General features: G+C 42.9%; 1 protein-coding gene across 1 annotated transcript; it reads right to left on the bottom strand.

Annotated features, from left to right (window-relative positions):
• Nucleotides 1-386: 386 nt before the first annotated feature.
• On the bottom strand, nt 387-1030 carry LOC123185371 (phytosulfokines 4). Its single transcript, XM_044597259.1, has 2 exons — nt 818-1030; nt 387-708 (listed from the first exon to the last, which is right to left on the bottom strand). Exons 1-2 carry the CDS (start codon nt 941-943, stop codon nt 574-576), a joined length of 261 nt encoding a protein of 86 aa, XP_044453194.1. The 5' UTR covers nt 944-1030; the 3' UTR covers nt 387-573.
• Between the last annotated feature and the right edge of the window lie 11231 nt (nt 1031-12261).

Genomic DNA, 12261 nt, shown 5'->3' on the forward strand with positions numbered 1-12261 from the left:
ACCGTGCCTGTATCAGCGAATACGTACGTATACTGACTGACTACCAGTACAAGATTTGTTTACTTGCTGCCGATTTCGATTGTTTGGTGTCATCATGGTCCACGTACGAGAGTGTTTTCTTCACTTGTATCTGATTTTTGTTCTTTTGCCTTGTGGGAAACAGTGTGCGCTGAAGATGAATTGTGACAGATTCGGCGATTTCCGTGGGTCGTTCGGCCGTGGAGCGCCTGGAAAGCAAACTGATTTTGGCGTCATGTGACCGAATGAGCTGGTCTGGTTTTGGTCAAGTTCGGCTCCGATCGAGTGCCAGAAGAAAGCCAGCCTTGATTCCAAAACAATTAATTTTGGCAAACTAATTAAGCAAATTAACGTTGCAAACCGAGCAATAAAACCAAGTTTGATTATCGAATTACTAAATTATAGGCAATACATAAGTGCGCCATGCATGCATGCGATGCATGCACGGTGGGATCGGTCCCTTTTTTATGAAGGAAGCTATAGGATAGAGATCGAACACGCGGACGCAGTGCCGACTAACATCATTACATTACATGGACGCAGATATGAAGGCTACTAGTTGTGCTTCTCCTGGGTGTAGATGTAGTCCGTGTGCGCGGCGAGCGTCCTTCTCGCCATGCACTCATCCCGCTGCTTCTCGCCGGCCATCATCTCGCACTCGTGGTCTTCCGCCGCCGCCGCCGCGACCTTCTGCAAGAAACACAACGGGATCGGTTAAAAAAGAAGATGAGAAATCGATGGAGGATCGGCCGAGAGTCCTTGAAAATGTTTTAGATCGATCCTGCGCGCGCGTGCGTACCTCGTTGGGAGATGCCGTTGCCACGTCCTTGGGCGAGGTTCGGGCGGCCGTGGCGCCCGCGGGGCCTGAGGCGAGGAGGAGGACGGCGAGCGCGGCCACGAGCACCAGTGTCGTTGCCCTCGCCATGGTGACGGCTACCCTTGTTTTGGAACGGATTGAATCGTGCAGTTTTTGTGCCGGAGGGCTGGTAGTGGGGAATGTGGGTGGAGTGGATGGTATTTAAAGAGCAGAGGGCGAGCATGGAAATAGCGGAGCCGTTTTGCTGCAAGAGCAGGCGCGGACTGGGCTGCCACATGTGCTGGTCCCATTACACGTGGCCCTTGCTGTGCGTAGGCCAGTCTGTCGGTGACTGTCTATCTGCGCAGGCCCTTCTCGCTGTCTGTGATGATCTAGTGAAGGAAAATTCCTGGATTAAATCCGAGAACGTTTTTACTAGATATTCCCGGCTCACAACTGTTCAACGGTCAAACGGCTGGGTGTGGTGGATCGAGTCTCGCGGGCGCGTCCTAACATTACCCGAATGGCTGCATGTCCGGTGGCTCTAAGGCCTTGTATAATAGGAAGTGCTTAAAGAGGTGCTTAAAAAAATAAATCAAGTTTTTTCTGAAGCATCGGTGCCTATTTTTATAGAAGAAACGCTTAGTTAAGCGTCTACCCTGTACAAATAAGCACCGGTGTTTAAGGAAAGCCTGATTTATTTTTCTAAACACCTTCCTAAGCATCTTCCATTGTACAAGGTCTAATGCGGGTCGATCCGCCCCTGCGCACACATGTGCAACAGGACTAGTGTGTATGAATGACAATTTTTTGCGATTTTTTTTTGAGAAAATTGGTCTGATTTCCAATTTGGCTCTTCAAGCTTGCAAATGGACACACCCCCCCGGGCCGGTCCGTTTAGTTTTTTCTATTAAAACTGCAAAAAAGCGCCCGCGTGGAGAGTCAAACACGGGATCTCCTTGCACTCAATAAACTGCCCTAACCACCCGGACCAAAATGCATGTTTTGATCACTTCTCCCTTTTCTTCTTTTTCTTCTTTCTTTTTATTTTTCCTTTTCTTTCCTTTTATTTTTATTTTTTTCTTTTCTTAAATTCCTGATTTTCCCCCAAAATTCATAAACTTTCCTCAAAATTCGGTGATTATTTTTCAGTTTTGTGGACTTTCTTTAGAATTGATGAACACTTTTTCAAAATTGATAAAAAATTTCTCAAATTTGTGAACTTAAAAAAACAATGAACTTTTATCAAATTTGTGAACTTTTAAAAAATAATGACTTTTTTTCAAATGGATACACTTTTTCCCAAAATAGATGACTGTTTTTCAAATGGATGAACTTTTTTTGTAAAGTCGGTACAACTTTTTTGATTTCACAAATTATTTCATAAGTAGTAAAAACCGGCTGATTTTTCTTTACCATATCAACACCACCAAAAACGAAAAAAAAACTAGGCGAGCGAAGCGAGCGGGGGGAGGGGCAGGTGAGCGAACTATGCTGGGTCGTGGCCCGCTTGGGGCGCGCGTGAGCGCTAACTCGCTTTCTGGCGCCTAATAGGGGCACCCTACTTGTCACAGGTGCTCAGTTTGACGTTTAGTGTGGCTTGCCAGCATGGAGTGGGGGTTGCTGTCAGCGACAACGACCTCAGAGAGAGAGACACGTGTCAGTGCGGCCACTACTCTTTTGCGAAAAAAGCTCATGGTTTTACTTTTTTTGCACAAAAGGCCCCTCGCTTGGTATGAGAGGCGAGGCCAGTCGTTATTGCTCATACCCCATCCCCTCCCTTTCCCAAATCTATCAAATCAGTACACGCCGTTTTGTCTGCCTGGTTCTCTCCTCTCGATTGGTGGAAGGTGGAGCCATGATGGATCGTAACAATGAAGGTGACAATGACGGAGCCTTGTCGTCGAGCTCGCGGAGAGCCAGCTCGTAAATATAGTGAGAAACTCCTCGATTGCTCCCTACACAACCAATTCATCCCCAGTTTTTGGTAGGGTTAGACGAATTCACTCAGATGAAAAAGTGAGACTTCCGTGCGATTTTGTTCTCTGATGTTGGTTAGATGGTGAATCGCCCCGGCCCTTCGCATTGACCCATACTGCTAATGGTCTATAGGGCTTACTTCGGGTTTAAAGGGGTTGTACTTTAGTGATTTGAACTGTTCGGTGGCGAGATTCATCTCCCCATTGGATAGTCGTAGGAAAAGTCTATTTAGTTGATGATGAGGACATCAATACCATTGTTACACCCACAGCCCCTGCTGTTATACATATTGGACCAATTACTAGAGCTCGCGCACGCCAATTGAATTATCAGGTACTTCCGTTTCTTGGTAACGATTCTAATGTTCATGAGAATATGATGCTGCCTAAATTGGATATATTTGTCTTGCTTACAAATGAAGGGCCTAGCTTGGACAAGAAAGATGAACCTTGGAACAAGTTCAAGCGTGGAGATGATGGCATGCGCAAGGGGATCCAGAACGGAGTTACAAGTAATGATTTCAAGACTTTGAAGCCACCATAAGGAGTGCATGAAGCCTTGGATGAAATATACAAGATGCCACTTCATAAATTTCGTCCAGAGGCTATTTTAGGTGTTGCGTCACCTTATTATTGGGCCAAGCCCATGTATTTTCGAAATACTTAAGTATATGTTGTTTTTAGAGTCCGTATGTGTGGGGAAACAAGAGTTAGGGTTGGTTTCGGACCCCTCCTCCAAGGGCCACGAAATTGCCCCCTCTTCCTCCATATATACAGCCCTTAGGGCGTCGTTTAGACTTTGGGGTTTTGTTTGGATTAAAAGTTTGCCGTAGCTGCAACTTCGCGTACTTCGTTTGTGTCCAACGACCAGACCAAGACGTCACAGAATCCCACCTTGATCAATAAAGCTTTCATCTTATATTCGCAATATCAAGATTGCAATCTCAGTTTCTTGCTTGTTCTTCGTTTGCTCGCAGGAAACAGGCCCTCGTTGTCAGGTTGATCGTGCTCCGGCGTGGTCAATAACCCCTCGGAGTTGGTTTAGCGATTGCTAAGGCGCGACGTCCTTGCACGTTCATAGTCGGATCATCAAAGTCGACTTCCTCTAAAACGATAGCCACTATCTCATCGAACGACGGGACACCTTTGCCTCTATCAAGTGGTATCAGATTTCCAGGTTGCTCGGTGAGATTTTACAGTTTTCGTAGTTTAGGTCGAGTCTGTTCTTCATACCTATAGTCCACGAAAAAGCCAAAAAAATTAGGGTTCGGTCATCATATCCGAACCAATCTGAGCCTTTGCATAATCTTTTTAGAGTTTTGCTTTGTTGAATTTGCGGTTGCATCGTCGTGTCGAGTTGCTGGTCTTAGCGTCTAGTCACTTAGAGTTTCGAGTTCTGTTCACAGGTTGTCACGCCGCAGCCGCACCATCGTCATCATCATTACCATATACCACCACCCCACCATATACATCGTCGCTGCCATATACAACCACCAATCAGAGTCCACATATACCATCGCCATATACCACCACCAATCCGAGTCCAGATATACCACCATAGTCCGGTTCCACCAGATTCATCTCCGCCACCAGTCCTAGTCCGAGTCCAGTATTTGTTGCTTTGTTTTTGAGTTCCATATCACGCCATACTCTGAGTCGTGACAGCGTAGGACTCCCGAGATTACGTGCTACCCGCAGAAGAAAAATAGTTCCAAAATCAAAAAAAAAACTAAGTCTGGAAAATTCTGGCTAGGCAGTTTTTAGACCATTTGTAGACTTTTTCGAAGGAAAAAAATTATTGCGGAGCAAAAAAAAGGAAAAAAGTGCAAAAAAAGTGGAAAAAAAATTCAGAGTGTGCTCCTCCATTGTTTACGTGGAGCGTTGTGATTTTGTTAGTGTTCTAGGCTCGCGTCTCTAGCACGGTCTAGCCTAGGACCAGCACAGTACCGTCATTGAGCGTTTATTCAACTTTGCATCTTTGAATTGATTATTGCTGACCCTTTTTGCTACCATATTATAAGCCTTCCCAGCTCCACATACATCTACGTCGTGCGTTTGACTCTCCCTGGTAATCGCTCTATCCAAGCTTTGAGAGTTTTTGACTACGACGGTTGCCGATCACCGCCTGCTGCTGGGTAAGAACTGGTAAGAATTTGAGATTTGCTTGACGGATTTGTGACACCACCACCACCTCTTGTTAGTAGTCTATAGGATCATATTCTTGTGTGTTTCTATTGTTGCTAACCATGGCAGGATCACAAGCCGACGAGACTGACTGGGAGAACATGACGATGCATGATAAATTTCAGCAAATGATGAGTGGACAGGTGCAAGATGTGCTAAACAGATTTGAAGAGGCCATGGAGAAGATAGATGGCATGGAGAAGACATTCGAAACAAAGCTCGATAACAGGTTTAATGAATTGCTCGCGCGTCTTCCACCACCACCACCGGCTACAGCTAACGCACCTCTACAACAACAACAGCAACAACGACGACGACTACCTCCACATCGCGAAACAGCCCTCCGCCGAGCGAGCCGTCTCCCTCTTGCACCTGGCCAAACTGTTGGTACTATTGTTGATACTTCTGTGGCTCCTGCTGCTGATGCGGAGGAGGATGATTTTGCGGGAGATTACGAGGATGAGGTTGATCAAAATCAGAACTACGTGCCACCACCAGCACAGCAACCACCAGGTCGTCCACATGCAAATAATGGCAATGGTAGGGCTCACCCTCAGGTACGAGATCATGACCATCTCCCTAAACTAAAATTGAATATTCCACCATTTGAGGGTAGATATGTTCCTGATATATATCTTACTTGGGAGTTAGAAACTGAACAACGATTTACATGTTTACAATATCCCGAGGAGAGACGTGTTCCTGCTGTTGTTTGTGCATTCACTAGTTTTGCATGTGTTTGGTGGTCTGAGCATTGTAGATTATATCCTATTCCAGCTACTTGGGCTGCTTTGAAAACTGCTATGCGTACTCGTTGGGTTTCACCATATTATCAACGTGAATTACTCCAAAAATTGCAGCGTTTAAGACAAGGAAAAAATTCTGTAGAAGAATATTATCAGGAATTACAAACTGGCATGATTAGATGTGGTATTGTTGAGAAGAATGAAGCTATGCTTGCACGTTTTATGGGTGGATTAAATAGAGAGATTCAGACCATTCTAGAGTATAAGGAGTATACTAATATCACTCATTTATTTCATCTTGCTTGTAAAGCTGAACGTGAAGTGCAGGATCGACATGCATTGGCGCGAACTAACTTTTCTGCAGGTCGATCTTCATATACCACGTGCATCCTCTACTTCCACTACACCAGCACCTCCATCAGGTGCCACCTCCATCCGTGATACAAGAAAGCAGGCACAACCACCACTATCTGCCAAGAGCACACCTCCCGGGCCTGCGCAGAGTTCTTCTTCTTCCATGGCATCAACAGGGCACACAAGTGATATTATTTGCCGTTGTTGTAAGGGAAGAGGACATTTTGCGAGATAATGCAAATCTCAGCGTGTGATGATTTCTACTGAGGATGGTGGGTATGAGTCCGCTAGTGACTATGATGAGGAGACTTTAGCTCTTATTACACGTGAAGAACACGGTGGAGATGATTCTGATCATGAGACGCAATACATGGCTCCTGAAGATGCTGACATGTATGAATGTTTAGTTGCTCAACGTGTTTTTGAGTGTGCAAGTCACACAAGCTGAGCAAAATCAGAGGCATAATTTGTTCCATACAAAGGAAGTTGTGAAGGAACGTTCTATTCGCGTCATCATAGATGGAGGGAGCTGCAATAACTTGGCTAGCATGGAGATGGTGGAGAAACTATCACTCACCACAAGACCACATCCACATCCTTACTACATCTAATGGTTCAACAACAGTGGCAAGGTTAAGGTAACACGTACTGTTCGTGTGCATTTTAGTATCTCTACATATGTTGATTATGTTGATTGTGATGTGGTACCTATGCAAGCATGTTCCTTATTACTTGGTAGACCATGGCAATTTGATAAAAGTTCTGTACACCATGGTAGAAACAATCAGTATACTCTTGTTCATAAGGATAAAAATATTACTTTGCTTCCTATGACTCCTGATTCCATTTTGAAAGATGATATTAATAGAGCTAACAAAGCAAAACAGGAGAAAAATAAAAGTGAAAATCAGATTGTGGCAAAAGACTTTGAGCAACAAATGCAGCCTAATAATGAACCATCTAGTGTTGCTTCTGAAATTAAATTGAAAAGTGCATGTTTAATTGCCACCAAATCTGATATTGATGATTTAGATTTTAGCAAATCTGTTTGCTATGCTTTTGTGTGCAAAGAGGCATTATTTTCATTCAAGGACGTGCCTTCCTCTTTGCCTCCTGCTGTCACTAACATTTTGCAGGAGTTCGCTGACGTCTTTCCACAAGACGTGCCACCGGGATTACCACCTATTTGAGGGATTGAGCATCAAATTGACTTAATTCCCGGTGCATCATTACCCAACCATGCACCATACCGTACCAATCCATAGGAGACGAAGGAGATTATGCGTCAAGTATAAGAACTGCTCGACAAAGGTTATATACGCGAATCCTTAGTTCTTGTGCTGTTCCTATCATTTTAGTGCCGAAAAAGGATGGCATGTCATGTATGTGCGTTGATTGTAGAGGCATTAATAATATTACTATTCGTTATCGTCATCCTATTCCTAGGCTAGATGATATGCTTGATGAATTGAGTGGCTCTATAATATTCTCCAAAGTTGATTTGCGTAGTGGATACCATCAAATTCGTATGAAATTGGGAGATGAATGGAAAACAGCATTTAAAACTAAGTTTGGATTATATGAGTGGTTAGTCATGCCTTTTGGGTTAACTAATGCACCTAGTACTTTCATGAGGTTAATGAACGAAGTTTTACGTGCTTTCATCAGACGATTTGTGGTAGTTTAGTTTGATGACATATTGATTTATAACAAATCTTTGGAGGAACATTTGGAACATTTACGTGCTGTTTTTATTGCTCTACGTGATGCACGTTTGTTTGGTAACTTTGGAAAGTGCACCTTTTGCACCGACCGAGTATCTTTTCTTGGCTATGTTGTTACTCCACAGGGAATTGAAGTTGATAGAGCCAAGATTGAAGCTATTGAGAGTTGGCCGCGGCCCAAAACGGTCACATAAGTGAGGAGTTTCCTTGGCCTCGCTGGTTTCTATAGGCGTTTTGTGAGAGATTTCAGCACCATTGCTGCACCTCTCAACGAGCTTACAAAGAAGGATGTGCCTTTTGTTTGGGGTACCGCACAGGAAGAAGCCTTCACGGTATTGAAAGATAAGTTGACACATGCTCCTTTACTCCAACTTCCTGATTTTAATAAGACTTTTGAGCTTGAATGTGATGCTAGTGGAATTGGATTAGGAGGTGTGTTATTACAAGATGGCAAACCAGTTGCATACTTTTCTGAAAAATTGAGTGGGCCTAGTCTGAACTATTCTACTTATGACAAAGAATTATATGCTCTTGTTCGGACCTTAGAAACATGGCAACATTATTTATGGCCCAAGGAATTTGTTATACATTCTGATCATGAATCTTTGAAACACATTAAAAGTCAAGCAAAACTAAACCGTAGACATGCTAAATGGGTTAAATTCATTGAGACTTTTGCTCATGTCATTAAACACAAGAAGGGTAAAGAAAATGTTATTGTTGATGCATTGTCTCGTCATTATACTATGCTTTCACAATTTGACTTTAAAATATTTGGTTTGGAGACCATCAAAGATCAATATGTGCATGATGCTGAATTTAAAGATGTATTGCAGAATTGTAAGGAAGGGAGAACTTGGAACAAGTTCGTTCTTAACGATGGATTTGTGTTTCGTGCTAACAAGCTATGCATTCCAGTTAGCTCTGTTCGTCTTTTGTTATTGCAGGAGGCGCATGGAGGAGGATTAATGGGACACTTTGGCGTCAAGAAGACAGAGGATATACTTGCTACACATTTCTTTTGGCCAAAGATGAGACGGGATGTTGAGCGTTTTGTTGCTCACTGCACTACATGTTAAAAAGCTAAGTCACGACTCAATTCTCATGGTTTATATATGACTTTGCCTGTACCTAGTGTTCCTTGGGAGGATATATCTACGGACTTTGTTTTAGGTTTACCTCGAACAAAGAAGGGGAGGGATAGCATATTTGTTGTCGTGGATAGGTTCTCGAAAATGGCACACTTTATACCATGTCATAAAAGCGATGATGCTGTTAATGTTGCTGATTTGTTCTTTCGTGAAATTATTCGCTTGCATGGTGTGCCAAATACTATTGTTTCAGATCGTCATACTAAATTTCTTAGCCACTTTTGGAGATGTTTATGGGCTAAGTTGGGGACTAAGCTGTTTTTTAGTACTACTTGTCACCCCCAAACTGATGGACAAACTGAAGTAGTCAATAGAACATTGTCTACTATGCTTAGGGTTGTTTTGAAGAATAACAAAAAAATGTGGGAAGAATGCTTGCCTCATATTGAATTTGCTTATAATCGTTCATTGCATTCTACTACTAAGATGTGCCCTTTTGAAATTGTGTATGGTTTCCTACCTCGTGCACCTATTGATTTGTTGCCTCTTCCATTTTCGGAGAAGGTTAATTTTGATGCTAAAGAACGCGCTGAATTGATTTTAAAAATGCATGAGTTAACTAAGGAAAACATTGAGCGTATGAATACTAAATATAAACTTGCTGGAGATAAGGGTAGAAAACATGTTGTGTTTGCACCTGGAGATCTTGTTTGGTTACATTTGCGTAAGGATAGATTTCCTAATTTGCGCAAATCAAAGCTAATGCCACGTGATGATGGTCCTTTTAAGGTGTTAGAGAAAATAAATGATAATGCATATAAACTTGAGCTGCCTGCAGATTTTGGGGTTAGTCCCACTTTTAACATTGCAGATTTGAAGCCTTATTTGGGTGAGGACGATGAACTTTCGTCGAGGACGACTTCATTTCAAGAAGGGGAGGATGATGAGGACATCAATACCATTGTTACACCCACAACCCCTGCTGCTATACATATTGGACCAATTACTAGAGCTCATGCACGCCAATTGAATTATCAGGTACTTTCGTTTCTTGGTAACGATTCTAATGTTCATGAGAATATGATGCTGCCTAAATTGGATACATTTGTCTTGCTTACAAATGAAGGGCCTAGCTTGGACAAGAAAGATGAACCTTGAAACAAGTTCAAGCGTGGAGATGATGGCATGCGCAAGGGGATCCAGAACGGAGTTACAAGTAATGATTTCAAGACTTTGAAGCCACCATAAGGAGTGCATGAAGCCTTGGACGAAATATACAAGATGCCACTTCATAAATTTCGTCCAGAGGCTATTTTAGGTGTTGCGTCACCTTATTATTGGGCCAGGCCCATGTATTTTCGAAATGCTTAAGTATATGTTGTTTTTAGAGTCCGTATGTGTGGGGAAACAAGAGTTAGGGTTGGTTTCGGACCCCTCCTCCAAGGGCCACGAAATTGCCCCCTCTTCCTCCATATATACAGCCCTTAGGGCGTCGTTTAGACTTTGGGGTTTTGTTTAGATTAAAAGTTTGCCGTAGCTGCAACTTCACGTACTTCATTTGTGTCCAACGACCAGACCAAGACGTCACAGAATCCCACCTTGATCAATAAAGCTTTCATCTTATATTCGCAATATCCAGATTGCAATCTCAGTTTCTTGCTTGTTCTTCGTTTGCTCGCAGGAAACAGGCCCTCGTTGTCAGGTTGATCGTGCTCCGGCATGGTCAATAACCCCTCGGAGTTGGTTTAGCAATTGCTAAGGCGCGGCGTCCTCGCACGTTCGTAGTCGGATCGTCAAAGTCGACTTCCTCTAAAACCATAGCCACTATCTCATCGAAAAACGGGACACCTTTGCCTCTATCAGTTGAGTATATTCCTAGATAATTGTAAATATGACAATGTATGAAGAAAATGTAGTGCAATTATGTGCTCATATATTGAGTGCAAAATGGGGCTGCATTGCTAGCAATTTTGCATTACCAACAGATTATCATCACTAATGGGGCGTATGCAAATAGTCAGTCAGTAAAGGAACTTTACGGAAGATCCTTTTCAAAGTTATCACTGACCGGTATGTCCGTCTATGATGAAATGCATCGCCGACAGGCCATGCCCATCTATTATGACAATGTCATCACTGACCCCAAGGCAGTGACGGGCCTGATACTCGTCCATGATGATACAATTTGTTCGGTCAGTGCTATTTGAATCTGTAGTAGTGTATGGCCAGATGTTGAACACATATTTTGTGTTAGGCATCTTCCCCGGCCAACTTCCCTGATGTCCGCAACCTGGTTGATGGAATGTCGCCCCTGACACCCGACAACTTGAGGTACTATGTGAAGGAAATATGCCCTAGAGGCAATAATGAAGTTATTATTTATTTCCTTTTATCATGATAAATGTTTATTATTCATGCTAAAATTATATTAACCGGAAACATAATACATGTGTGAATACATAGACAAACAGAGTGTCACTAGTATGCCTCTACTTGACTAGCTCGTTTATCAAAGATGGTTATGTTTCCTAACCATGGACAAAGAGTTGTTATTTGATTAACCGGGTCACATCATTAGGTGAATGATCTGATTGACATGACCCATTCCATTAGCTTAGCACCCGATCGTTTAGTATGTTGCTATTGCTTTCTTCATGACTTATACATATTCCTATGACTATGAGATTATGCAACTCCCGTTTGCCGGAGGAACACTTTGTGTGCTACCAAATGTCACAACGTAAATGGGTGATTATAAAGGTGCTCTACAGGTGTCTCCAAAAGTACATGTTGGGTTGGCGTATTTCGAGATTAGGATTTGTCACTCCGAATGTCGGAGAGGTATCTCTGGGCCCTCTCGGTAATGCACATCACATAAGCCTTGCAAGCATTACAACTAATGAGTTAGTTGCAAGATGATGTATTACGAAAAGAGTAAAGAGACTTGCCGGTAACGAGATTGAACTAGGTATTGAGATAAACGATCGAATCTTGGGCAAAGTAACATACCGATGACAAAGGGAACAACGTATGTTGTTATGCGGTCTGACCGATAAAGATCTTTGTAGAATATGTGGGAGCCAATATGAGCATCTAGGTTCCGCTATTGGTTATTGACCGGAGACGTGTCTCGGTCATGTCTACATGGTTCTCGAACCCGTAGGGTCCACACGCTTAAGGTTTCGATGACAGTTATATTATGAGTTTATGAGTTTTGATGTACCGAAGTTAGTTCAGGGTCCCGGATATGATCACGGACATAACGAGGAGTCTCGAAATGGTCGAGACATAAATATTGATATATTGGACTGCTATATTCGGACACCAGAAGTGTTCCGGTGAAGTTTCGGATAAAACCGGAGCACCGGG

The sequence above is a fragment of the Triticum aestivum genome, chromosome 2A (genome assembly GCF_018294505.1).
Source record: "Triticum aestivum cultivar Chinese Spring chromosome 2A, IWGSC CS RefSeq v2.1, whole genome shotgun sequence".
In the NCBI taxonomy this organism is placed as follows: domain Eukaryota; kingdom Viridiplantae; phylum Streptophyta; class Magnoliopsida; order Poales; family Poaceae; genus Triticum; species Triticum aestivum.

Excerpts from the sequence above, each read along its gene's own strand:
- LOC123185371 (XM_044597259.1), bottom strand. The coding sequence starts at position 943 with ATGGCGAGGGCAACGACACTGGTGCTCGTGGCCGCGCTCGCCGTCCTC. Across the intron at positions 709-817 it reads CAACGGCATCTCCCAACGAG|AAGGTCGCGGCGGCGGCGGC; the intron begins GTACGCACGCGC and ends TGTTTCTTGCAG.